Source organism: Syngnathus floridae, chromosome 2 (assembly GCF_059516105.1).
Source record: "Syngnathus floridae isolate MCC-2025c chromosome 2, RoL_Sflo_1.0, whole genome shotgun sequence".
Classification (NCBI taxonomy): domain Eukaryota; kingdom Metazoa; phylum Chordata; class Actinopteri; order Syngnathiformes; family Syngnathidae; genus Syngnathus; species Syngnathus floridae.
In genome coordinates this window covers 6,866,760-6,892,768 of record NC_142414.1, presented here as the reverse complement: position 1 = coordinate 6,892,768, position 26,009 = coordinate 6,866,760, and the positions used below count along the sequence as shown (strand labels likewise).

General features: G+C 41.0%; 3 protein-coding genes across 12 annotated transcripts; 1 reads left to right on the top strand and 2 right to left on the bottom strand.

Annotated features, from left to right (window-relative positions):
- Nucleotides 1–2,299: 2,299 nt before the first annotated feature.
- On the bottom strand, nt 2,300–4,265 carry taf10 (TAF10 RNA polymerase II, TATA box binding protein (TBP)-associated factor). Its single transcript, XM_088368568.1, has 5 exons — nt 3,645–4,265; nt 3,060–3,223; nt 2,909–2,973; nt 2,706–2,820; nt 2,300–2,586 (listed from the first exon to the last, which is right to left on the bottom strand). The coding sequence occupies exons 1-5, from the start codon at nt 3,781–3,783 to the stop codon at nt 2,497–2,499; spliced, it is 573 nt and encodes a 190-aa protein (XP_088224694.1). The 5' UTR covers nt 3,784–4,265; the 3' UTR covers nt 2,300–2,496.
- Nucleotides 4,266–4,882: 617 nt separating this feature from the next.
- LOC148401423 (uncharacterized) lies at nt 4,883–8,949 on the top strand. The gene is made up of 13 exons (XM_088368566.1): nt 4,883–5,144; nt 5,353–5,437; nt 5,501–5,574; nt 5,667–5,726; nt 6,086–6,193; nt 6,450–6,506; nt 6,591–6,721; nt 6,789–6,843; nt 6,931–7,023; nt 7,089–7,223; nt 7,529–7,630; nt 7,709–7,870; nt 7,972–8,949. The coding sequence occupies exons 1-13, from the start codon at nt 5,052–5,054 to the stop codon at nt 8,101–8,103; spliced, it is 1,287 nt and encodes a 428-aa protein (XP_088224692.1). The 5' UTR covers nt 4,883–5,051; the 3' UTR covers nt 8,104–8,949.
- LOC148401422 (coiled-coil domain-containing protein 63-like) lies at nt 8,113–25,975 on the bottom strand. Of its 10 annotated transcripts, none has more exons than XM_088368560.1 (17): nt 25,847–25,975; nt 17,877–18,044; nt 17,621–17,801; nt 14,607–14,676; nt 14,222–14,321; nt 13,888–14,077; nt 13,690–13,806; nt 13,505–13,618; nt 13,290–13,357; nt 12,228–12,397; nt 11,961–12,074; nt 11,795–11,877; nt 11,540–11,708; nt 10,707–10,885; nt 10,503–10,606; nt 9,464–9,546; nt 8,113–9,380 (listed from the first exon to the last, which is right to left on the bottom strand). In XM_088368560.1, exons 4-17 carry the CDS (start codon nt 14,644–14,646, stop codon nt 9,355–9,357), a joined length of 1,557 nt encoding a protein of 518 aa, XP_088224686.1. In that variant the 5' UTR covers nt 14,647–14,676; nt 17,621–17,801; nt 17,877–18,044; nt 25,847–25,975; the 3' UTR covers nt 8,113–9,354. The 10 variants fall into 10 exon arrangements, 7 of the variants coding, with proteins under 7 accessions (XP_088224686.1, XP_088224688.1, XP_088224689.1 ...); XM_088368562.1 differs by having other exon boundaries at nt 17,655–17,801; XR_015857069.1 differs by lacking the exons at nt 17,621–17,801; nt 17,877–18,044; nt 25,847–25,975 and adding exons at nt 9,815–9,924; nt 16,050–16,701 and having other exon boundaries at nt 9,996–10,606.
- Nucleotides 25,976–26,009: the final 34 nt, after the last annotated feature.

Below are 26,009 nucleotides of genomic sequence, written 5' to 3'. Positions count from 1 at the left end.
CGGACTCACCGTTCTCAAAATAAGGGGGGGGGACATATCCTCACGGGGCACCCGTGAGGATATGTTCCCCCCCTGTAACTTGGGCTCGGAATGAGGGAACCTGTTCAAATTTGCCACACTACCTGAGCAGACCACCAGGAAGACAGAAAAAAAAACAGCTGGAGTCTAGGACTCACCGTTCTCAAAATAAGGGGGGGGGGGAACATATCCTCACGGGGCACCCGTGAGGATATGTTCCCCCCCTGTAACTTGGGCTAGGAATGAGGGAACCTGTTCAAATTTGCCACACTACCTGAGCAGACCCCCAGGAAGACAGAAAAAAAGCCAGTCGATGTCCAGGACTCACCGTTCTCAAAATGGGAGGGGGGCACAAATATTCACGCCTTGACATTTTTTATAGCGTTCCTGTTACAATTTTTATCCCACCACCTTTCACTTTGCTTGGGACAAAAGGAGCCTTCAGAACTGAAATTTCTTCTCAATTATTCATTCAAATCAATTCACTCAAATCATTGTCGTTATGAAAGATTTGATCACAAAACGTGTGTGGCTTTTTCTCAAATGAACACGTTTGACATTGCTAGAGTGTCAGCTTTTAATTATATTGCGCTGTCATTTTAAAGCAAATTAATAAATGCAACAATATTAATTTGCTTTGAAAATACCTGAGTAATAAAATGGATGGATGAATGATGATTACAATTAAGAATAAAGTCTCCTTTGTAATATATACTCCTTGTAGCATGTAACGGTACCCAAAAGGAGGAGTTTCTTTGCATCGAGGTTTATGCAAAGAGCTCACGTAATTATATCGTTGCTTTTTGGTGAAGTGAGTGAGTGTTCCGTCTGTACGACTGGTCTTTGAATGCACCCCGCTTCAATGGCAGAACGCGGATGAATTTAAAGACATCAAATGAGAATAATCCTTTATAAAAATTAAAATTGACTGACGCAAACGTGAATTCTTCATGTTTTTATTGAAAACAACATAGTGCTGACGCCGGCGGACGCCGTACGGCATCGGTTTTTCGCTTTCCAAACAAGCTGTGCGCGCTCCCGCGGCAGGGGGAACAAAATCTCACGGGGGAACCAAATCGAGCACAACACCTGTTCTCGAGGGCAGCGAGCCCGGATCTTTAAGATTTCTTCTTCTTCCAAAACAACCATCTCACCGTTTTGCTTTTGCCCGCATACAGACAATTGGTGAAGGCATCCAGGCCGGTTCGGAGGCGGGTTCGGGTGTGGCTTGAGGGTGCCTCCGATGCACTTCGTGACTGCTTTGACACCACTGACTGGGACTTGTTTAAGCAGGCAGCCACCTACAACGATCGGACGGACATAGAGGAGTATACTGACTCTGTTACCCTGAACTACCCCCTTCTGCGTAGCGTGCGGCACTGTTGCGCTATTTTCTGGAATGTCTGCTGTGCGCGCACTTGCTCCTATTTTGCTCCTCTTATTTATTTATTTATTTATTTATTTATTTATTTATTTATTTATTTATTCATTCATTCATTCATTATTTATTCAGCACGCTGTTGTTGTACTTGTTTACTTGTTTGTCTGTTGTGGGCCATGTCTTGTCACCGTGGGATAGGGGGGAACCAAATTTCGGTTTCTTTGTGTGTCTTTGGCATGTGGAGAAATTGACAATAAAGCTGACTTTGACTTTGATTGAAATGATTGGGAACGTTATTAGTCATCCTCTGAGCTAGCTGGTGATCTGGTCGCTTGACTCAGGTATGATGGAGTGTGCGTTTGACATCAACAAGTGGATGGCTGTGGGTCTCTTGTAACAGAGATGGACATCTCTGGCGTATTGTAACAACTCAAGGAGGTATGTCAGAATTGCACATTTCACTGTAACCACGAAGAAGGCCTCTAGAAAAAAAAGATAGGAAAAAAACACATCTGCTTCGTAACACTACATGTTCTCCACACGGTAGCCTGAGTTGTCTTTGGTTATTCTGGCCTCCGGCCACACTACAAAAACATTCATATTAGGTTCCTTGAAAACTTTAAATTGTCTACAGATGTTAATGGTTCTCCATTTGTGCTCGGTCCATGGTGGCTCAAGTAACCCTAATAATAAGCATGATATAAATTGGTTAGCTGGATGGATGAATGAAACTCAAAATTATGAATTTAAGTCTGATTAACAAACATCAACATTATAAACCACCACTCAGATATTAATTATACTGTAAGATACACTGAGGTAAACACTCACTCAAGCTTGTTCGAACAATTCAGCTCAACTTCTGAATCCCATTTTGAACAATGGAATAACTCGCACACATTTACCTTTAGGGTTTTATTTATACAATAAAACGTACATTTACAAACAAAAAAAGTCAAAGGTGGAACCCCAAAACTAAACAATGATTTCAAAACATGTCAAAACTGCACTAAAGCAATGTGATTGAAAATGAGCATGTTGACAAACTAGCAGGTTAACCAAGAATTAAAACTAGATGATGCAAAAGGAACACACATCTATGTAAAGTAGTAAGGCTTCTTGACGTTGACGCCATATTCCGCGAGAGCAGGGGCCAGGTCCTCCATTGTCAGAGTGTACTTCTTATCCTACAAATCAACATGACAAAACATTAGAACATCAATTTGTTAGGATAAAAACAATGGCATATGCATATACGTTAATTTTTAATGCACATCGAAGTACATTGGGATATGATGAAACAAACCTTTGTCTTGCTCCTTGAGCTTCCTGACGCAGTCCCCTTCATTTTACAATACTGCAGCGCGTCGTTGGCAATGTCTGAAATGAACTTTTGCGAGGCCAGGGAGATCAAACGGATTCTGAAAAAAAAAAAAGATAAATAATAAGCTTACACAGTTTGGTATAACTGTCCCACACAGAATTTTAACAATTTTCAAAAACACATACATTCTTGGATCAGATGCTTCAAAGCCAGCCCGGTTGAGGTAGTAGCCTGTCACTGCATCAGGAATCTGACAAAACAAATAGAAAAGGTTGTTGTTTACTTTGATAGGCTTGTACCACTTTATACAGCACGGAGGCGAGAAGTGAGACTTGCCGTGGGAGTGTACTCTTCCAGCTGCATGACAAAGTCAGCCAGTGGGGTTGTGGAGACGGCGGGCTTAATGTCTCCGTTAGTGATGCCTCCTGGAACATAAACTCCATTGGGTACAGATGAGTCAGATGATGACGATGATGTCACCATAGGGGTTGGAGTCGAAGCTGTAAGACAGGTGAATGTGTTTTATTTACAGAGATACAAAAGAAGCATTTTAATCTACTGCATTTTGAGGATGTATTGCAAAATTCCGGATCCCAACTGGAGGTGTTGGGAGTCAGTTGGTATCGGCTAGATAAGGGATGTATGGTGCAAATGACAATCACACCGAGTATGAGTGCAAAACTGAGCGTACCGCAACGATGCTGAACCGAGGCAATGTTTACTTGTATCTGATTCGTGAGCAAAGTAGTTCGTGAGTCAAGGTTACATTGCGTCAAAGAAAAACGACGCAAAAATATATACTACTGAGTACAATATGTAATAAAATTACTAAAAAGAATCTAGGATTGTATTTTTACGATTTGCGAAGGTAACAAAAATGTCATCAGTGTTTTCAAATGATCGTAGAATTTTATCAATTACCATTGCTGGCGACCGCAGGGATGCTGCCGACATTGGCCGCCGCATTCTCATTTGCGGTACAATTGCTTGAACTTAAAGACGTCGTGGCGTTAGACGAAATTCCGGTGGTGGCAGACTGGTTGGCGTTGTCAACATTCATGTCGATGCTGTTCACGTTTTCACAGATTGGAGGGAAACAACTTGGCGGCTAGCTAATGCTCAAAAGTCGGCTACTATCTTCTTGGCGAGCAGTTAAAGAAGGCTTCAAAAGCCCACACGTCCAGCCCTGTGAGTTCTCAAAGAGACATTTGTGGCTTAGGAAGCTCCCACTTGTGCTACTTTAAGCCCTTGTACAACGAAATGAAATCGGAGTCACGAGCTAGCGAACATCACCGCGAATGTTTGTAGCCAACCAGACTTCTTCTTCCTTTTCTTCTTCTGCCTCTTCTTTTTCTTTGGAATTTGTTTGGCCGTTGGCTAACCAGTAAACAGGCGCATTACCGCCATCAACTGTACTGGGGTTTATTTGACACACAATTTGATGGCAGGGGGAAGGTCCAGATTCAACTCGATTGTTTAGACTAAAAAATTGCAAGGAATATAAACTCACGTTGTTGTAATATATTTTTTTGTAGTTTGCACTTTGCCTCGTTATTATCACTCGATATAAAGTACTAAGTACATTACAGTTGTCACAAATGGCGTCATGTGACCTTCGTTGTACGACTGTGACGAATTTAGCCGAAAATACCCGAATGGGATTTTTCCTCTGCAGTTTTTAAAGGCAGTTGATTGACATCACGAGTTTAATTGCCACATTCGTGGTAAGCGTTTTTTTTTTGTTTTTTTTTTTTGTAATTACTCGATAAGACCTAAACTATTCTGATGTCATGAGTGTATTAACCCACAGGTACCAAACCATTAAATATATAAAGTATTTAGTGTCCGTTTATTTTGACGAAGTGTGTACATTTTAAGTATAAACCGCAAGAATGATCACCCCGTCGGTCTTACATATTTGTTTGACAGTGTTGATTATTATTATTATTATTATTATTATTATTATTATTATTATTATTATTATTATTATTATTATTATTATTATTATTATTATTTACACTCAACAATCTTCTAAACTAACGAAAATACGCAGAATAGAAAATAAACAGATTGATGAATACACTATTGTGAGGCACTTTCCAAATCAAACCTGACAATTCGCAGCAGCTCCTGAATGCAACAGGGCGGGGCTTGTGACTGACAACTTCAAGGTTCTGTTGTTGTTGTTGTTGGGCGTGGTAATGTAGTTGAATAAGGAAGCCTCCGCAAATTCCATACGTAAAGTATCGATTCTAAAAGAACAAATACCAGTTAACGCTGCTCAGAAGAAACCGCCTTGACAGGCACAGAGGAGTGCGGAACGTTAACATGAGTCCACCTGTCCGGCTCATCGTAGTGGGAGCAGGTTGTCGAGGGGAGATCTACTCTCGCTATTCAATCATCCATCCGGACCGTGCGAAGGTACACCAGAAGACAAACCTTTTTAAATTGAGAGGTAGTTCTTAAGTAATTAATGCGAAAGGGCTACCAATTTGATACACATTGCTGACTTAACAAATGTGCTGAAATTGCTTATTGATTCGATTACATCAGAGAAATCAACAGGGTGCTGGAGCCTGAAATAAAATCTAAAGCCGCAACAATGAGCTATGACACTATATTATTGCAGATTGTTGGAGTGGCTGATCCAAGGAAGTTTGCCCGCACTAAGTTCAAACATCTGTACAAGCTTGAAGAAGAAACCCTGTGTGAAGGTGAGCATGAAGCACCTTGACTGTGATGTGCCTTGTTCCAAATTACATTGCTGCCTTTCCTAGACTGGCGCATTTTAGCTGAAAGAGAGAAATGTGCAGACGCTGTTATAATTTGCACACCAGACAGCCTTCATAAGGTGAGTTATGCCAATATTCGTATTGGTGTCTTGCCACATCCCTTTTTTTTTTTTTTTTTTGTATCATATTTTAGTCTGTTTTTATGTTTCAGGAGCCTGCGGTGGCTTTTGCAAAGAAGGGCTACCATGTTCTCCTGGAGAAACCAATGGCCGTGAGTGATAAGTGAATGTTTGCTGTGGTCTCCAACTATCGTTTTTGTCGCACATCACAAACTCACTTGGGTCTGCTTTGTATGAATTTGAATTGCACTCCCAAAAAACAACTTATTTAGGCTCATAAGCAAAAATGCTTTGTTATAAACCTTGTGATTTCAAGGAAAAGGCATTTTCTCTAGTCACCTGCATAATAGAACTCAGAAATAACAGTGAGGTTGTCTATACACATGAATATACCGGCTGAATTACTTATTCGTGTGAAATATAAAACAATGCACTCTGGTGGTCAAACGCTGCGATTTTTTTTCATTTGCATCTTGCTGTAATGTATTGCTGCACCTATTTGTGACTTCAGGCAACAGCTGAAGATTGCATCGAGATTGTGAAGGCTTGCCGTCAGAGTGGTGTGATGCTGTGTGTGGGTCATGTTCTACGATACGATCCCACCTTCCGCAGGATAAAGGTGGTTTGATGGTTGGAATTTCTCTCACTTAAAACATTTTCCAAGTAGGTCTAAATCTGGGTATTGATTGTAGATTGAATACTGCTGCTGAGCTGGTTGGAAACCTGGGTAGGCAGGATGAAATTGAACTGATTAAAATTAACATAAAAAAATTCTTCAGTATAATTTGAATAAATTACTGAATAATGCTATTCATTTTTGCCCCAAAATTCCTTTTTTTCATCTTTAAAAATGGAATTGAATCCTGTTTTTCCAGGAGCTGATTGACAGCAATGTCATTGGTGATGTGATCCACATTCAGCACTTGGAGCCAGTGAGCAGGATTAAAAATAAACTTCCTCAAAATATGTAATTGTGTATGCCTATACACACATACGCGATCCACCTCTCTCTTCAGGTCGGCTTTTATCATTTTGCTCATTCCTTTGTTCGTGGAAACTGGAGGAATGAAGCGGAGAGCTCTTTTTCTCTTCTGACCAAATCATGCCACGATATTGACTTGATACATCAATGGGCTGGAACACGCAGGTAAAACGTTCTGACACAAAGGAGGAATAGATGGAATGGATGACATTGCAGTTTTTTGTTCTTGCAGGTGTTTGAAAGTGACGTCATTTGGTTTCGTCAGCCACTTCAGTCCAGAAAACAAGGTATTCTTATACTTTGGGGGAGCTTCAAATAAAGGATTGTTAAAATGCATTAAGTTTTATATGTACGTGTGAGATACGTCACGTTAGCCAACAGGGGCTAGTGATCGCTGTTTGGACTGTTCAGTTGAGGACACCTGTCCATACTCGGCAAGCAAAATCTACCTGGACAGAGTGAAAAAGGTGAGCATTGTAGGACATGTACATTTTGCATGCTTAATATTGGTTTATCTCTATTTCCACTTTAGGGTCACATCGGCTGGCCAGTGTCAGTGATCTGCCCCAACTCTTTGCCAGACATCGAGACAGTAACTGAGGCTCTGAGGACTGGACCGTACGGTCGATGTGTCTACGAGTGCGACAATGACGTCTGCAGCAATCAGGTTAAACCTTCTACTTGAAATGCTGATGTTCAATACTTGAAAATACCGTGATGTTTTTCAAGACATGAGTTATGCAGTGTTCAGGCGATCCCCCCCCCCCCCCCCCCCCCCCCCCCAATTGCGAGGAAAAACTTGAGGTAAGAGTCCTGTGTGGTGGTGAACTCAATTCACTTCACAGCAAGCAGCAGTTTAGTCGGATGTAAACAACACTTCGAAAAAGAGGTCTCAGGTTGTGTTTATCCACTTAAGAGTCAAAAGGGTTCCTGCCCCTGATGATACGAATTGTCCTGTTGTTACTCCTCTAGGTTGTTAACATGGAGTTTGAAGGTGGTCTGACTGCAGCCTTTTCTATGGTGGCTTTCACTGAGGATATCTGCAAACGTAAAACAACCATCTATGGCAGCAAGGTACAAAGAACCTCGATTGTGATATATCATTCAAAATCCATTAGCCTTCAAAATGACATCTCAAGTACCACTTTACAGGGAGAGTTGTCATTTAAAGACAACGAGATTCGTGTGTTCGACTTTCTGACCCAAAAAGCCACCAAATATGTAGCGAACGTGGGTTGCCCTGTGAAATTTGGCATGTCCGGACACTCTCAAGCTGATTACAGCTTGATAGACGCCTTCATTTCTGCTGTGACTGTGAGTTCTTTGATTCTTATGAGTCAGAACTGTTGTTTCCATTACAGCAGAAATCTCATGCTCAAAGAATTAATGTAAGCATTTTGACTTTGTGCACACAGCACAATGATCCATCACTTATCACTTCTGGTCCTGAGGAGACACTGAGGAGCCACTTGCTGGTGTTTGAGGCGGAGCGATCACGACGGGAAAATAGGGTGATTCACATGGACCACTCTGGATCTCTTAAATAATACCATTGAGGAAAATAGTAATGATTTACTTCAGGATTATTCAGCAATCATGTTTGTACTTGAGTATACTTGGAATACGTTTGTGATCAGTATGTTATTATATTCTGTTGATGCTTAATTTGTTTGAATGTCAACTGGCTGTGACATTGATGTTGATGGGAAAATGTTTCAGATGTGCTTCATGAACCAGTTGTATTTCTCAACTCCTCGAGACGGCACTGTTGGTTTAGTTTAAAAAATGGCAAATCAGTGTGATTTCAGCCCAAAACAGACTGCCATCCAGAGTAGGGAAAAATACATGTCGTTCATGTAGCACATTAGAAGGTTCATTTTCCCACCATAGCATGCAGTCTCATATTGACCCAAAAGCAATACTTGAAGACTGTCAGGTTGTACATGCATATAGACAATGACTTTTTTGCACATAGACAATGACTTTTTAAGTGTATACCTGGTGACCCAATGAAGGATGTTTGATCTAGTCAAAGGTTCTGAAACACCCAAGTGTTTTTTTTTTTTTTTTTTATCTGTCATAAAGAATCGAAACGTAAGATGTACTTACTCATTGGGCACTGGATATCCTCAAAGAAGTCAGATCCTGAAGCCACTCATTTTATACACTCATTAATCCATTTCCCCTCACTTTTCTTGTTCAGTATATTTTTCTTCCACCCTCAGGTGATATACATTTCCCACAGGATATTCAGAATGGCTTGATGATAAAAAATTATAGAATACAAATTTGAGGTTTTACTGTCCTGTCGTCTTGTTGCTCTTATCTTGCACATGCCATGTAATTGCAAGCCAATGGTTGAATTAAAAATAAATTGAGGTCTTCAAAAGCTACTCATGTCCAAGAATTCATAACCATCAACTTATTTTTAGTTCCATTGCCATCCACTCTGCTTCAAGTTGAAACTAAATGCAAGTGTCATAACACAAAGTAACTGTGTTAATTAAAGATTGACAGATTCATTTCAAAGTCCAGAGGGTTTTTTTCCCAGTCCAGTTTTGTGCTTTGACGGGCCATCGCTACGAGCACAATTCTGGAGAAGCAGTTTATCAGGGATCCGGTGTAAAACACTGACTCTGATCCATATTGAAAGTGAACATGTGCGTGAAAACTGCCGTAGTCCACATGGAAACATCTGCACATCAGGACCAGCCTCACTATTTGCCATCATCCAAGTATGAATGGCTAATGCAGAGCAGCTCATTGTTGGTGCATGTTCTATGCACAACACCAGACCCCTAGTCTTCGTGTTTTCTTTCTGAATCTGAAGACGAAACCCTCATTTTAGTGATATATGTAATCCAACATAAATGAAATTTCCTGTCACTGGTCCTCTCATATACTCACCCACTTTTGTGCTGCCGTGGGAAGCCATCCTCTCATTTCCTCCTTTGCTTGCTGAACGACTGCCTTTCCGGGCTTTGTCCTCTCTGCATATCACATAATATACAGTACTTTCAATTTGTATCCCCCCTCCCCCCATGAAAATGATCAATAACACAAATTTTAGACAAATTTATCAGGGCAACTAAAAGACCTGAAAAATGCAAGGATTTGCACGTTCAAATTCTTATGCTCTCCTAGAGACTGGGAATGTTTATCTTTGGGTTACAGCCTTATACCAAAAATAAACACAACACCCCGTGACGACAACATGAACACAATTCACAGGTTTTGCATAATAATTTGTTGATGTACCTTTGACAACATGTACTGTAGAGCCTCAAGAGTTCTGTTCATTTTTATGGTAGTGCTTTTATATGCCAAACTGCATGGGCCAGCTGGTGCCAAGGTCTAACACCTCACCCCTAACCCTCAAATAATCATTTCATTTCTCATGTAAAGTCTAGCAAAATATTCAGAGCTTGGAAGCACATACCTCAGATGAAAAGGTCCCAGCATGTTGATCAATCTTTGCAAAGTATAGATGTCACAATGTCTTTGATAGTGTTCATCTTGATGACTATGATTGCCTTCACAAAGCACTTCTCTTATTACACTAAAAAGTAATGTGCAACTGATCCAGCTGTTTCTTAGCGGGTCTTATAATCACTAGGTTTTTTTTTTCTAGAAGATTGAAAAGGTTGTTCATCACAAGTATAGATTTTTTTACAAATCGTTTTCACAAATAAGCCCTTCTTTCAACTACATGCTTTTCACATTAGCATCTACTGTGATAAAAAAAAAAAAATTGTAGATGTTCACATCATACTGAATGGAACCAGTTTGTTTTGTTTCGCCTGGTGATTTGAATATTGGCGTTTGAGGCATACCACTTTTGTTGTGCTCCACTCTATGGCTATATATATATTTACACTAACGTATTTGGTCCTTGGCTGTTACATCTGGTTCTGATTTAATGAAGTAGGTAAGGAATAAGCCCTACTCAGGGGGCGGGGTTGAAGCTGCAGCGGACAGGTTGACTGCTGGGGTGTTCCCCTTCCCTCGAAATTGATCCGCTATGGAACCAAATCCATCACTAGCGAGGTCCTAAGGGTGAGAAGGCAGAGTAATATGATATTGAGTATTCTCCGTGTATACAAGAGGGTAAACCAGAAAGTGTGACACGTCTTGTAACAAGTGCACATACACACTGTGTTAAGGTCTCCTGGAAGAGAATAACGGACTGCAGATTCAGGAACTCGCTGACTTTTTCCTCCACTAGCTTCAAGCATGCCGTCATATGATCATCCAGAGGTCCGTCGCAAGAGCTCAAAGTGCTAGACATGTCCATGCTCTCATAGCTAATGTCAAGTAAAGTTTGGACACCTGGGAAATAACAATGTGGGTATGAGTAACTGCCTTTTCTGTATATTTTATATGCTTTTCACATTTTATTTCGTGTGCTCTAATGCTTTTTTTATTTTGATTTGCTTTTTGCACCAAAGGGAGCAGCGCTCAGATTTTGATGTACTGTGTACGCAATAAAGGCGATTCTGATGGATTAGGTGATGTGTCAAAATAAGCAGGTGGCAAAGGAGAGCATTCTTGGATATTTGTCCAGTTATACATTCATCAATTTTCTATACTACTTAGCCTCACTGTTGGGCCGAGCTGGACTTTCTATTTAGCGATGCCTAGAGATAGGAGTGCCTTGATTGCATTAGTTTTCATATACATATACAAGAAATCACTGTTTTGTCTTGAGATGCAAGAAAAAGCTCAAAATGTAAGTGCATTTCAGAGCATCACCACGAGATGACAGCAGCAAACTTTGCAACGCCTGACCATCAATTGACATTGGTTTTCTTGCAGGGAAAGGAACAATATAAAGCAATTGGTGGTGGTCAAGCAACATTAAGCTAGTCTACCAGATACCAATTGTCGCATGCATGACAAAGCTTTTCATATCAGCCAAAAGCATTGTTCAGTCCTTTTACACGGTCTGCAACACACATCGGATGCTTGGCTGCTCTGCTGTACCTTTTTTAAGCCTATTTACAATCTTTTCCAGGAAAGCAATTCGCTGTTTGTAGCCGCTCAGCTGCTCTTCAATCGTCTTTTGCTTGGTGGAAATGGCTGCCTGAAGAGCTTGGCGGTCCTGAGCTTGCTGTTTTTGCTCAGTAACAAAGAACTCACTCTCCTTGTAAAGCTGTGGGTGGAACAGAGCAAGCGCTGCATCAAGTCAAATGACAATTGAACTGAATTTTTCCATTGACCCAGTGTTGTAGAACTAACCTGAGCGATCTGATGCTTAATGTCCTCTATATGCCAGTGCTGACAGTTGACGTAGCTCAGTAAGGAATAGTTCTCCTCCTCCACTGATGAAAAAAAATAAAACACAAAATACTTTATAAAGGAAAATCACTAGTTTGACTTCTCAATTTATTGAATTTTGACCTACATGCTAAAAAGTTTTCCACCAATGTGTCCAGGTCACTCTCTCCCGTCTCTATCAAGATTTTCCTGATGGTATCTTCCAAATAAGTCAACCTTTCAAGATGCTCCAGCAGATCCTCTGTGGGAATTTTTAAAAGCATTTACCCTCAGATTTAGAGTATATGCTTTGTTATTTTTTGTCCAGAAATATCATATTCATGCTGGTTCTTAGACAGATGAGTGCTTGTCTATTAAGCAGCCATCCATCCACTACAGTATCATATAATATCACCTTTTTCACGGTCGGAGCCCTCATCACCGGCATTCTTGACATTGACCATAGCCTCAAGATTGCAGTGTGTGGCGATTTCATGCTCCAAGTTGGTTGTTGTTTGAGTGTACTGAGCTTCAAACTGAGCCTTTTGTTCCTTCAGCTTCTTCTGTTTTACCTGGATTGTAACGCTAAGGGTCGCCGCATTGGTTAACGAACTGTCAAACGCTTTAAGGATGAAAATTAAACATTGCATCACTTATTTTTCCATCCCTTCAATGGTTCACTGGTGAGCTGGAGCTTTTCTCAACTGGCTTTGGGTGCAAGTGCAACGAGGTGTACACCCTGGACTGGTGGCCAGTCTATCAGTCCAATATAGACCAGAGGTGTTGCAAAGTGGTGTACAGAACACCGTGTCATTTTTTCGATAAATTGAACTGCTTTTGCCACATGTGTCCACTAGAGGTCATACTGACGCTAGGTTTTATTTACGTGAGCATGACTACCAACTCCATAGATATTTTAAGACGATCCAATACTGTAATGTCTTTCAGCAGCTTTAGCTCAAAAGAGGTTGGTTTGCTGGAACCCCTTTGTGTTTTGTTCATGCCACAACTTTACAAGGCAGTGGGATAACTGCATCCTCTTTCGGAATTGCTCCCACTTCAGTTTGTATGGTGTGATGAGTCAATTAAAGGTTATCGCGCATGTGTAGAAATTCATGCAACTTTAAAATTATTTTTATATCTTAACACGGTTTCATAGAAGTTGCTTCCTCCCACATTGCAAAACGATAGGCAAATTGAAAACTAAAACTGTTAAAATTGTTAAAGAATGTTTGTTCTCATGGGAATTCGGATTGACCAGTTTATGGTGCAGACCACCTCTCGCCCAAAGTCAGCTGGCATAGGCTCGAGTTTACCCACAACCTGAATATAGTGGATTTGATGGACATTTAGCATGTGTAAAGAACAGTTCCTTCACTTACTTTTGGAAGATAAAAAAAAATCAGATCAACTTGCATATGTGCACTTGTGGTTGAACAGGTAAAGAAACTACTAAGATGTAAAGATAAAGATTCACCTGGCGTTGTTGGCTTTAGTACACATAGCGCTCAAGTCAGAAATTTCCTTGCGGAGGGATTGCAACTCCTGGAGAAGACAACACGGTCATCAGCAAACATTTGCCGTTCAGAAGCAATTTTCGCATTCCTGCAGTGACAAACTAGAGCAATGCTAAAAACAATTGCATAATGTATTTTACAGAAACATTTGAACAGGAGCTTTCACGGGACTGACCTTCCTCAGCTGAAGCTGAATTTGCAGGAACTCGCTCTTTTGCATCTCCAGCGTATCTATTTCCTGCTTTAACTGGCCGTTCCTAATCATCAGCTCATTGAAGCATATGTGACCCTTTAAAAAGGAATGTTACGTGACTGCTTTCGGCTTTGAACGCTGATAGATGCTCGTGATGAAGCACTGACCTTGTATAGTTTGTCCTCTTTCGACAAGATATCCTTGATGGAAGTGTCTTCACATTTTGCATTATGCGGTGCAGTCAGCCCCCTCTGTGCGACCAGCTTCCTCTCCCATTCTACAATCTGGAAAGAAAGTCAAAGGTGGGGTATTAGCATGACACTGTGCAGCATTAAAGCAACTTTCTTTAGCATAACAGTTCTCACCTCCTTTTTGAAAGCCACTAGTTTGATTTTGTTCAACTGTAGCTCTTCCTCTATTTTCTCCTCATTGTTCAAAAGACTATTAAGATCTGACGTAGCATTGACTTCTTTCTTTTGGTTGGAATTACTATGAGCGATGGTGAGGATGTGTTGCATTTCGTCATGTTCAGTCTGGAGCCTTTGGATCTCCCTGCTGCTTATACATGAAAAACGACAAATAAAATTGCACTTCAAGTCAACAGGAGGAGACTGAGCACTCATGTTTTTGTGGGGCAAGGACACAAATGATCAATAAAAGTTGATTCGAATAAAAAGAATAAAAAAGTAACCCACTTGCCTGTCTTTCAGGAGGAGTGCTTGAATTTTGTCATCGTATGCCTGTTTGTCTTTTACAGCTTGACGATATTGTAGCTTCAATTTTTGTAGGTCATTTTCAGCTGCATTTAAAAAACGAAATTGTAATTTAATCATACAAAATAATTGTTTATATGTAATTGTTTTTTGGGTGAAACAGATAGGGCAAAACTGTCTGGAACTACAGGTACAAGTCACAATAATGTACCTGGTAAAGGGACAAGCATATTTTTCTGAGAGTGTGTGATTATTTAAACATTTCTACATTGTTGTTGGTCCAGTATAATCACTGAGAATTGTTTTTGATAAGGCATTGTGTTTGTGAGCAATAAGAGCCACAAAGTTCCACCTTGTGCGATGTAACTTACGATTTTCTTCCTGTGATCGACCTCGGACAGATCGCCTCATGTTTCATGAGAGTGAGAGCGCGTCTCCAGTCTGAGAAAGGACACAAGAGTCGACTAGATTAAAGTTTTTTGAAAACACTGCACTTTTTTTTTTTTTAAAGTTTGTATGACATATGCTCATCGTTTGTCTGTGCAGGGAATACAGTTCAATGGGGCAAATTAATTACTTGAAATAACATGGCAAGATTATAATAAAAGTATCACATCTAGTACATAAATACTATTTCATATTTACATAAAAGAGCAGGATGTAATCACACTAAACGTGACTGTAGAATATTTGACTGGAATAGTAGCACATTTACATTTCAACATTTTAATGTGACTAACTGCAGATATTAGATCCCTCCATCTATTACGTATACATCCACAGCTAAAAACTATTTAAAGTCTTCAATGAACCTTATGTGCATGTTTGTGGAATGAGTACACACACGCGTGCACACACACACGCACACACACACACACACACACACGGCAGTGGCATGCAAAATGGGCCAAAGCTCAGTGTACGAGAAGAGGTGAGTTGCGGAAAAAAACATGACAGCGCCCCGGGTCCCATTGCCCTGATCACATTTGGCAATTCTTGGCCAAGAAGAACATCAGCATGCTAGAGCAACCTCCCAACTCAAGTCATTCTCACCTCAAGGTCTCGTAAAATAACATGCACACAATATCCACAACCTTGCTCATCACACTCATAATACAAGCAGGATCAAGACTAAGTAAAAGTCAATATTTGGCTGAGTTTATGAAGGAATTTTATTTGTCCTTGCTTCTATTTCTAGCTCATGCATCGATCAGAGATCAGTTATGCAAACTGCAATTGATTCAACTCATAATTTATGGCACAAAAGGATGGAAATGGAAATCGTTTCTCAGAATTCTAAATTCTGTTTTTGATTTTGGTTTGCTTTTGCTTGTAGGATATTCTGAATGTGTTGAGCATGGTTGTGGATATGTGCAATTTATTTCATAAAACTATGATTGTGGATGGTATGATAAACAATGACTCTTCAGCCATGTTTTTTTTTTGTAAAAATGTAAATGTAAAAATAATGCAACTGACTTTGACAAGCACCAAACATTCTATTCTAGACAAATTCTTCAAACATGTGCTGTATTGCGATGAATCCTGGCCACCCCTAACTACCCTGTAGCTCAGCCCCTGCATTGCACAAAAAAACTAAATATCGCCTCAACAGCACCCAAACACACGTCCTACTCACAGGGCATTTGCCAGCTACGCCTGACGGCTATTCAGTGCTTTGCGATTATCGTCCACATCATGCATTACTATAGAACATTTAGATTATGGCTATCTCTTTAGCTCTCGATCTATTTATCTATCGGGCTATCTATCTAACTTTAGTTTAATAAATGGGGGGGAAAGTTGGTTTTGACCTGATGGTGCTGCTTTGTCTCCCCCTGCAGGTTAGCTCAGGTTGCTAGCTCACGTAGCATCACGTCCAACAGTCCACGGAGTACACGTCCGCCTAGTCATTGTAGTGACGTCAAGGCTAACGTGAGGCTAACGGTAGTCGGCTTCGGCCACAAAACGAAAACATTTCCAGTTACTAGCTATTGTTTAGCTTGCTAAGGCGGGTTATTTTCTTGTTAGCTCACGTTGTACGTCGACGGTAAGTGAATGGCGTTCATAAATGCGGTCGTCATGTCCAAGCTCGGTGGCTGCTCCTGTCGTGACGTCATGCGCCGGCTGCGTACTCACTTCCGTGTTTATTACACAACACTATGATACAGAGCTCGCGGATGTATGACGTAATTGGTCACATTCTTGAATTTACTGTGCGCTAATAAAAGGATTGCTTTCTCTTTCTCTATGTATCTATCGGTATCAATCTATCTATTTTTTTCAAGGGCTCACGTTTATCTCTACTGTACCTATCTACCGAGTACCTACCTAATTATCGTTTTTTTTTTTAAAATCAGGCACTATAATATAACCGCCCAGAATAATAACAAACACACAAAAAACGATTACAGTATTACATTCAACATATTGTAACTCACTGAAATTTACAACTAAACTACAGTGTAAGTGTAGGACTAAGTGCAAAAAGAATCAGTACAAAAAATAAATATTAATCATAACATAAGTACATTGAGGACGTCTGTCCTGCACGTAGGATGATAGTGAAGTGAATGTTGGGAGGTGTCGTTTTAATGATGACGTAATCAACAGCGCATTGTTAGTGGGCCTTAATAGAACACATCATGTCTGACTAATTTGTTTTTCTCTGTGCTCAGGTGGATCATTTTTTAGTAAAAACTTTTTATTTGCAGAGCTATTGAAGTGTCAGTGAGATATTTGTGTTTGATGATGTTTTAGCTCTCATTTAGGCTATTTTCTTAATTTCAAATTCACATCTCTTATGAGTTTAAAAAAGACATTTGAACAGAATATCGTATACTACGGAAAAAACCTGGAAGATACACTAAAAATAGAATTACTTTTAGGAACAGGCTCCGCTGGTGTACACTGGCAAAAAGGGTGTGTACCACAATGATGTCATGATTGAATCACCGTAAAATCAGTGCAAACTTTGACCCGATGCATGTGTCGGCTGACACTAGACTGTCCTGCAGTCAAATCTGACACAAGTACAGTACGTATACCCTATGTGCACGTTAAGACAGAGCTAAAGGTCAAACTGGAGTTGTCTTATCCTTAACGGAGTCATTCAGTCCTCACAACAAAACAGATGCACACAAGTGCCTGATTTGCTCCAGGAACTTGCACTGTGAGTCACAAGCTGTTTTTTGAATGAGTCAACTGTCAGAGAGTCCCGCCCCCTGCTGCCCTCCCTCGCACACGGGGGCACATGCTGCCCACGCTTTTAACGTGGGCTTTAACCTCACGATGGCATCACCTCCTCCCTCTTAAGTCAGTTATGACACATCAAACAGCCCAGAGCAATGGATCTTCATTGACTGGTGCGGTTAATTCCATTCACCTTAGTGTTATAGCAAGGTTTCAAGGAAAAAAACCTTTTGATTTCTTCCTCGTAATCTGTTACTCTTCTTTTTCCAGCGACATGCTGTGACGAGTGGCAGCGTGTGGTGATTTTCAGCTGAATTAATCATCCAATAATAGTTCTTGCTCATGGTGACTCAACAGGAAATGATGGAGCGGGACTAGGGCAGACGAAAAAACTGGATTAGAGGGTGGAAGAATGAAAGGAGAAAATACAGGGAAAAGGAACTGCTTACTTTGTCATGGCCTAGGATTGTGAACTATGCAGCGGCGCTGAGCAAGAAACGCACACATACACACAAACACACAAATTCTTCTGTTGCTAATAAAATGCTGTGCAGTCAGAGATGACCTCATTCTGTGGAATAGAGCGGTCCAGGGGTCATATGCCATATCTTGATGGTCTGCAAAATAATTTGTTATAAATTATGTTGTGTGTCCCTACATAAGGTACATTTGACGTGTGCATCAAGAAAGAAAACATATTAAACCAATTACGCCTACCTAACTTTAGGTGTCTAATAGCCCTGATATGATTTTGATGTGTCATTTTTTTTTAAAAAAAACACATCCTGAATAATCTTTTGGGGTTTTTAAGGGGGGGGGGAAGGTAAGGAACATAGTAATGACATCCTGTTTTGGAGAACAAAAGGTAAGCTATTTTAAGAATACACCTTGCTTTTAAGATGATAATGGCATATTTTCCAGAATACAAGTAGTTCAAGTTGTATTACAAGACTAAAGTTGCATTTTTGGAATGCACTTTTTTTTTCCAGACTGTCAAACATTTTCTTTGACATACCGTATTTGCCGGTGTACAGGTCGACTCGGTGTATAAGTCGACCCCCTAAAATTCGACGGAAATTTACGATTTTATGATATATCCTTTGTATAAGTCGAGCTCAATTGTTGCATTATATTAAACTTCAAAATTCAATATGCGAAATTTATTGACGAAATGTGTTCAAATTCCGGGAGGCCGTGCGCATGCGGCTGTTTATAAGCACCGCGGAGGAGATCGCGGCCGGCGAGCTCGCGCACGCCACCCGGCACCAACGGGAGGCCGGAAATAGCTCCAAGCCGAGCGGATCGGCACTTTATAAGCACCGCGGAGGAGATCGCGGCGCCTCATTGGACTTCCAGCGGCCGGCGAGCTCGCGCACCCGCCCGGCACATCCGGGAGGCCGTGCGCACGAGCCAAGTGGCCGAAAATAGCCCCCGCCGAGCGGATCGGCTGTTTATAAGCACCGCGGAGGTGGTCGCGGCGTCTCATTCGACTTCCAGCGGCCGGCGAGCTCGCGCACCCGCCCGGCACATCCGGGAGGCCGTGCGCACGAGCCAAGTGGCCGAAAATAGCCCCCGCCGAGCGGATCAGCTGTTTATAAGCACCGCGGAGGTGGTCGCGGCGTCTCATTCGACTTCCAGCGGCCGGCGAGCTCGCGCACCCGCCCGGCACATCCGGGAGGCCGTGCGCACGAGCCAAGTGGCCGAAAATAGCCCCCGCCGAGCGGATCAGCTGTTTATAAGCACCGCGGAGGTGGTGGCGGCGCCTCATTCGACTTCCAGCGGCCGGCGAGCTCGCGCACCCGCCCGGCACATCCGGGAGGCCGTGCGCACGAGCCAAGTGGCCGAAAATAGCCCCCGCCGAGCGGATCGGCTGTTTATAAGCACCGCGGAGGTGGTGGCGGCGCCTCATTCGACTTCCAGTGGCCGGCGAGCTCGCGCGCCCGCCCGGCACATCCGGGAGGCCGTGCGCACGAGCCAAGTGGCCGAAAATAGCCCCCGCCGAGCGGATCGGCTGTTTATAAGCACCGCGGAGGTGGTCGCGGCGTCTCATTCGACTTCCAGCGGCCGGCGAGCTCGCGCACCCGCCCGGCACATCCGGGAGGCCGTGCGCACGAGCCAAGTGGCCGAAAATAGCCCCCGCCGAGCGGATCGGCTGTTTATAAGCACCGCGGAGGTGGTGGCGGCGCCTCATTCGACTTCCAGCGGGCCGCGCACTCGCGCACGCCGCCCGGTTCAAATTTTCTAAGTGCAACGCACAATGAGATGCATGAGAAACGGCCTTGGTTACCATCACATTTGAAGCGATGAATACGAAGTTAAATTTTATGACTCGGTGTATAAGTCGAGGTCGATTTTTTTCGGTCGATTTTGGATCGAAAAAGGTCGACCAATACACCGGCAAATACGGTATATAATAATGTTATGTATGACTTTATTTTGGAAAAATCAGACTGACGTATGTCTTTATCTTGTATTTTCTTCCCGGACAAAACACATCTTTGTACATGTTACAGTGGTCACAATGTACAGTGCTGAACAATTGTACTGCGCCATACTAAAAGTTATTCATGCTCTGGAAAATTAGGATTGTTTGACTTTTTTTTTCCCCTTGAAGCCAGCGTTCAAAGGGACCATCAATCCTCAGCTAGTCCTCCTCCTCGTCCTCCTCCATGTGGCGGTTGATTATTTGATCACTGAGCTGTATCCCCTCACGCTTTGAGGTCAAAGGTCATGTTGCAAAGCCCACTCAGATATCCGAGGAGTTTTATTATTTCCTGCTTCTTCCTACTTGCCAGTGTCGATCACAAAAAGAAAAAGAGCATTTTAATCCCTGCATTAAAAAAAGTGGCAGGTTTTTAAAATCACGTTCTGTCGTAAGGGGCAACAAAATGGGGCAAAATTAAGTTCATATATGATGAAGAAAAAGGCTGTGCAGTTTGAATCAAACCATTATTGTTCCATGTCAATGTGACAGAAGTTGTGGGTGGGAAGGAGCATACAGAACTTGAGGGTTTCTCAAGTGTTGGATGATGCCGCACCTAGTTTCACCATTTTGTAGCCTGGCAATTCACATTATTCATCAATTCCATAAATCCACTAACACATATACATACACAATAAAATAAATGTGTGTGCTTTCTTCAGCTTCACTTTTACAAATAACACACACGTATTTCTTATGAAGCCTTAAAAGACTCAACATTGAAAAAGAAAACTATTTGCGCTTCTTATACAAATTTAGGCACATTGGGATGAACAGCAAGGAATTCAAGCATAGCGGGTAGACTGAAAACAGCAGTCTGGCTGTAATTACTATTACATGTTTGTACACAGCTGGTTCTTCTATAAGGGAATTCCCCATGACACCGTGTCAGCATATCAACTGAGCACAGATGCATTTACCATGAAGCACGAATGTTAACACAAACATTTCCTTCATCTACCTTGAGATGGAAGACAGATACAGTGCAACCTCTGAAGTCTGAACAAGACCAATTTGTTCTTTTGTCTGGCAGTACTAAAAAGATCTAAAGTGTATTATCGACTTTTATTGAAGGATCCAATTTGTCTATATACGTAAATGGCTATTTGTCGCTAGGGGTAGTAAAATTGCCACCTGGCAAGAAGTCTGTCACAGATTGCAATTCGGCACCATACTTGTATGTCTGTCACATACACTCAATGACAATTTACGCTGCCCACAGAAAGTTTCTAGAAACAAGATCCCCAGCAGACGGCCTGCTACCAACACCACTGATGAAAACACCAAACACAAACCCAAGGAAAGTCTATCCGGAGGGCTGCACTGTAACTCAACGTCAACTAATGCTCAATTCAGCGGATGCTTTGGAGAGCTGTAAAGCTCTCCCGGTACTGACTTCATGTTGTTCCAAGGGTTCAAGCAGAAGTTTGTGACTCTCCAGGTGGAAGTTTGCTGTTTTCATCAGTGGTCTGTCCCATACGTGGCTTGTCAAGAAAATATCCTATATCAGGGATTGAATAACATCTTGCTAAGCATCATCTTGCAACAATGTTCCAATGTCAATGAGCCGTCACGTGCTTGCAAAAACTGTAAAACCGAAGCTGTTAAACGGTGATGGCTTCACATCTGTCCGAATGATAACTCATATGCAATTTCTTAAGAAGTGTTTTGTGTCCCTTTAAAACTGCAAAGGACTTGATGGGCTCAATTAAGCACCCTGTAATTAAATTTACACTTCCCATGGTACTAATACACAAGTTCCTCATAAAGTTTCTCGTTCTGGAGGAAAGTTCCTGCTGTCAAAATGTGCTGCTAATAGGCTGGTTATCTATCATAGATAACATATCATACCAAACATCCCACAAATCTGCACCTGCAAACATTCCCACTCACCAATGCCAAAATACTCTCAGCAACTCTAAACCTGGAATTACAGTTCATGAAAAGAAGTCCTTGTTTGGCATAGTTTTGTACAGTTACTCCTTCATAGCAATGCCTCCTATCTAAGAAAGCTCACCAAATGTGGGAGTTGGCTTTCTGACTGAACTGACAGCTGTGAGGGACACAGGGGCTCTCAGAGCAGGAAATGACTTGACCTCCACCAGTGGGAGATGGGCCCGCCCTGACAACAACCTCCACAGCTCTGAACATCCTGGGTCACAAGCGCCCACAGAGGAATGATGTCCAATGATATAGATTTTACAGTGTGACATTTACACATTTACATTTTAGGCACACTGTTTTCCCCTTTATTTCAAATTCATGTTTAATGCTGATTAATGACCAAAAGGAGCATTTCCTCCTTAAGCCACACCCCAAACCTCAGGTCACCTTTATCGTTTGGATAGACAACCGCTGTCCCTCGTTTGGCCACTGAGTGCATGGGAATTGAACCCATGCTAAATGGAAGTCAGGCCAGATAAGAACCACACCATTAGTGAACAAATCAATGCGGGATCTGCCTGAAGGGTTGCAACACTGCAACATCAACCCGATTCATTCACCCATCAATGGTGTTTGGCATTGCTTGTTGGTTAGCATTAAGCTAAACTGATTAAGCAAAAGTTACTGTATGTGGTTGTTTTTAAATACTCTGTGAGTAATTCATTTTATGTTTAATAATAATAATAAAAATAATAATACATTTTATTTGTAACGCACTTTACATTCCATGGGAATCTCAAAGCGTTAGGATGTGGATGTGTGGAACAGGATGTGAAACTAACGCTGAGTATTCTTTGAGCAAATGGAGTACTGGACCAGGATAACAAGTGATTGCAGCAATAATGTTCATTTGATACGTTTATGCACACAGCATACGTGTGTGTAAAAACCACTCCTTGATATAGTATGTGATGGTTTTATTGCTGCAGGATCAGTGGAAAGGATGATCAAAATGGATGGGAGCAACTGTTCACTGAGTCATCTGGTATCTTTTTTTTATTGATTTATTTGATCTGGAGTTCAGTGGCCCAGTGTTCAGCTCTCTCTGGAAGAACGTTTCACATTTGAATCTGTGCCTGTTGGGACCTTTCTGTGAAGAGTTTACATGTTCTCTCTGTGCTTTCTTGAGTTTAGTGCTGCTTTTTTCCCACTGTCCAAAAACATGGATGTTAGTGACACTGAAAACCCTGTGAGAAGGAAATTGTGAGTGTTTAAAAAGACAGGCTAATTGTTTCGAGATCATGTATATTATTGTTATGTTGCGGGTCAATGTGTGGCGACCCTCTTAAAAGTGTACAAATAAACAAAACATTTTCTTTAAATCAGATAAAACTTTTTGTGTTGGGAGGGAAAAAGAAAGAAATGATCAATGAGGAGAGTTGGGAGAATATGGCAGCAAAAAAAATTCAATAGCAGATAAATGATCAAAACCTGTTTGCACTGATTTCATATCTCTTTTGATTAGACAGCCAAAAGTAGTTTGCTACAGTTTTTTGTTGTTGTTTTTTTTTTGCATCCACTTTTCCTGATTTTCAGAACTGGGACAGATTGAGGACAGTTTGAAATTATGTACAGTATAAACAGTGGAAACGTAAACACACAACTCATATAAAGTTCTATATATTTGCCTTTAGGAGAAATTTCAGGATGGACCTAAAATGCACTTTAACCTTTATCCTTGAACCTAATTTGACCTTCTGTAAAGTTTTGTACATTTACGTAACTGTCATTGCATAATCTGTTTCTGTTATTTCTGCACAACTTTATGCTCTGTACAGGGAGCTGAATGGCAAAATACACAAGTGCTATTTGATCCATTAAACAACCAATCCATTTTCAGAGTCATCTACTGCCTTTCTGTGACTGTTCCTATTGTTCTGCATCTCTGTTGAAAACTGCTGATGACACATGACATGCTCACCTCCACCAACCCCTGAGAATATCCAATAGGAATTACTGTTGATCAATTGTTTGGTGTCATCATGTTGTCATTATATCAAAATGTGAACAGCCAATGAAGAGGACTGATTCACTATCAATTGAACCAGGAAATCTACTGGTCAATTCACACAGCTGGTGAATTTAGAATATATTACCACGGAAATGACATCGATAGCTAAAAGGGGGACTCGTTTTTTTTTTTAATTTTTTTTAAACATTTGAAATATTTTACAACCAATCCCAATATTATTATTTCCATTTATTACACAATTGTAGTGCCCCTTACATTTGTCATAGTACAGTCAGCCATTCCACTGGCTCGGCCTTGATAGCTAGCTAGATGAGTAAAGTGGACTGATTCACGGAAGGGTATGTTGACGTTTCTCAAGGTAAATAGAGCTGAACTGAAAAACAAGGAGTGTTTGTTTGATGGCGTAGGAGGATCGATTTCTGTGTCAGACGTTTGTCCATCAGTCACGTACGCATATGATCAAACAACAGGATGGGTATTTTTCCACCCAGGAGTTATTCCTCTATGTCATGCATTATTCCTTTATAAGGACTGAAACAAAGAACAACTTCACTAAAAGTCACGTCTTGTATTTGCAGTGTCGCAAGGCACCTACATAAGATTTTCACCCAGGTCACTTAAAAATAGCTTAACTGCATCGTGGAGGGCAATTTCCTGTTAACCGTTACACAAGGATCACTACTAACCTTGCCACTAAACTGTTGCACAGTGTTTGGAGATCCACAACTCATTTTCACGAGTGGCAGTCTGTTGACAATTAGTTGTGGTGCGATTTGAAATTTGAATCGCAGTTGAAAAGCGTTGCAATGTTCCAGATGTAACAGCCAATAAAAAAATGCCATGTTGTCATCACATGAGCTGTTGCAAAAAAAGTATCGTTTTGAGTATAAAGTGAGATCCAGTTGCCAAGCCGTAATGTACATAAATACTGTATACTGTATGACAGTAATATCATAATGTATTTCTAATTTGTACAAACTGGTGCTTTTTTTATTTTGTGCAAACTGTTACCGAAATACATGTGTGGACTCAATAAATTTGGGTGCTTATTGGCAAGAGCCTTTTGAATACGCACACACTCCTCTCACAGTTACAGATGACAGCACAGTCCACAAAAGCACGTTGTTGTTTGTGGCTCATTAAAAAGAGTAGCACCTCAAAATGTTGTTCCCTGCTAAGACCAGGGGTCTCCATTTGTCCATTCCCAGGGAGTTGATACATTTGTAAGGCCTGGTGTGAGTCACCAACTGGATTTAATTCCCGATTGTCCAGGTTAGTCACAATGGTATGTAGTGGACCTTATATGGATTGTGTACCATCCTTATCATTTAGTCTGAACTTAAAAAAGACTTAAATGCATTTAAATTTTTACTACACACCCAACCACCCAAAATAAAAAAATAAAAATGGAAGATTCAGATTCATCTGGTTAAAGCGTAGGGGATCCTTGATTAAATGATGGCGTTACATTCATACAGCGGCAATGTAACCAGAATTTGGAACATGCTCTTGTTTATCAAAAACCTATAGCAAAACTGGTGTCAAGACTGCAGTAAATCAGTGGTTTTCAAACTTTATTTACCAAATTTTACCTAAAAATGATGATCTCTTCAAGTACCACAATCATTACCAAAATTAAAATATAGTAGTGTGGATGGCCTGAGTGTTCATCAAAAACAAGACGGGAGTTTTATCCTTAATCTTTTTTTTTTTTATATAACTATGGAAAGCCACCATCTCAATATATGCACAATATGAAGACTAACATTTCAACGTAGAGAGAAAAAAAAAAGCTGTACTGAAACGATGATTCAATTCATACGCATCTCACATAACAGTTCAAAAAATGTCATAGACAAAAATACAAATGTACGTAAGTTAAAGATAACTCAAGAATTGGACTTAATGGTACGAGTACCGAACTTTGAAGATCTCTGCAAAAACCGTAAAAAAACTATAATTTATTATTCATTAAGCCATGCCAGCAACGTTTGGTTAAAACAATTAAAGGCAGAATGTACCTGCGGATCCAACTGATGCAATCGTACAACAGAGTCAAGCCATTTAGCCTGTTTCAGCAATGACTCGTCCTTGGTCAAATGACAGAAGTATTTACTAGTGGTGCAATCAGAGTTTTTGCACACCGGATGTGTGTGACGTCATTGTAAAAAAAAAAAAAACTCC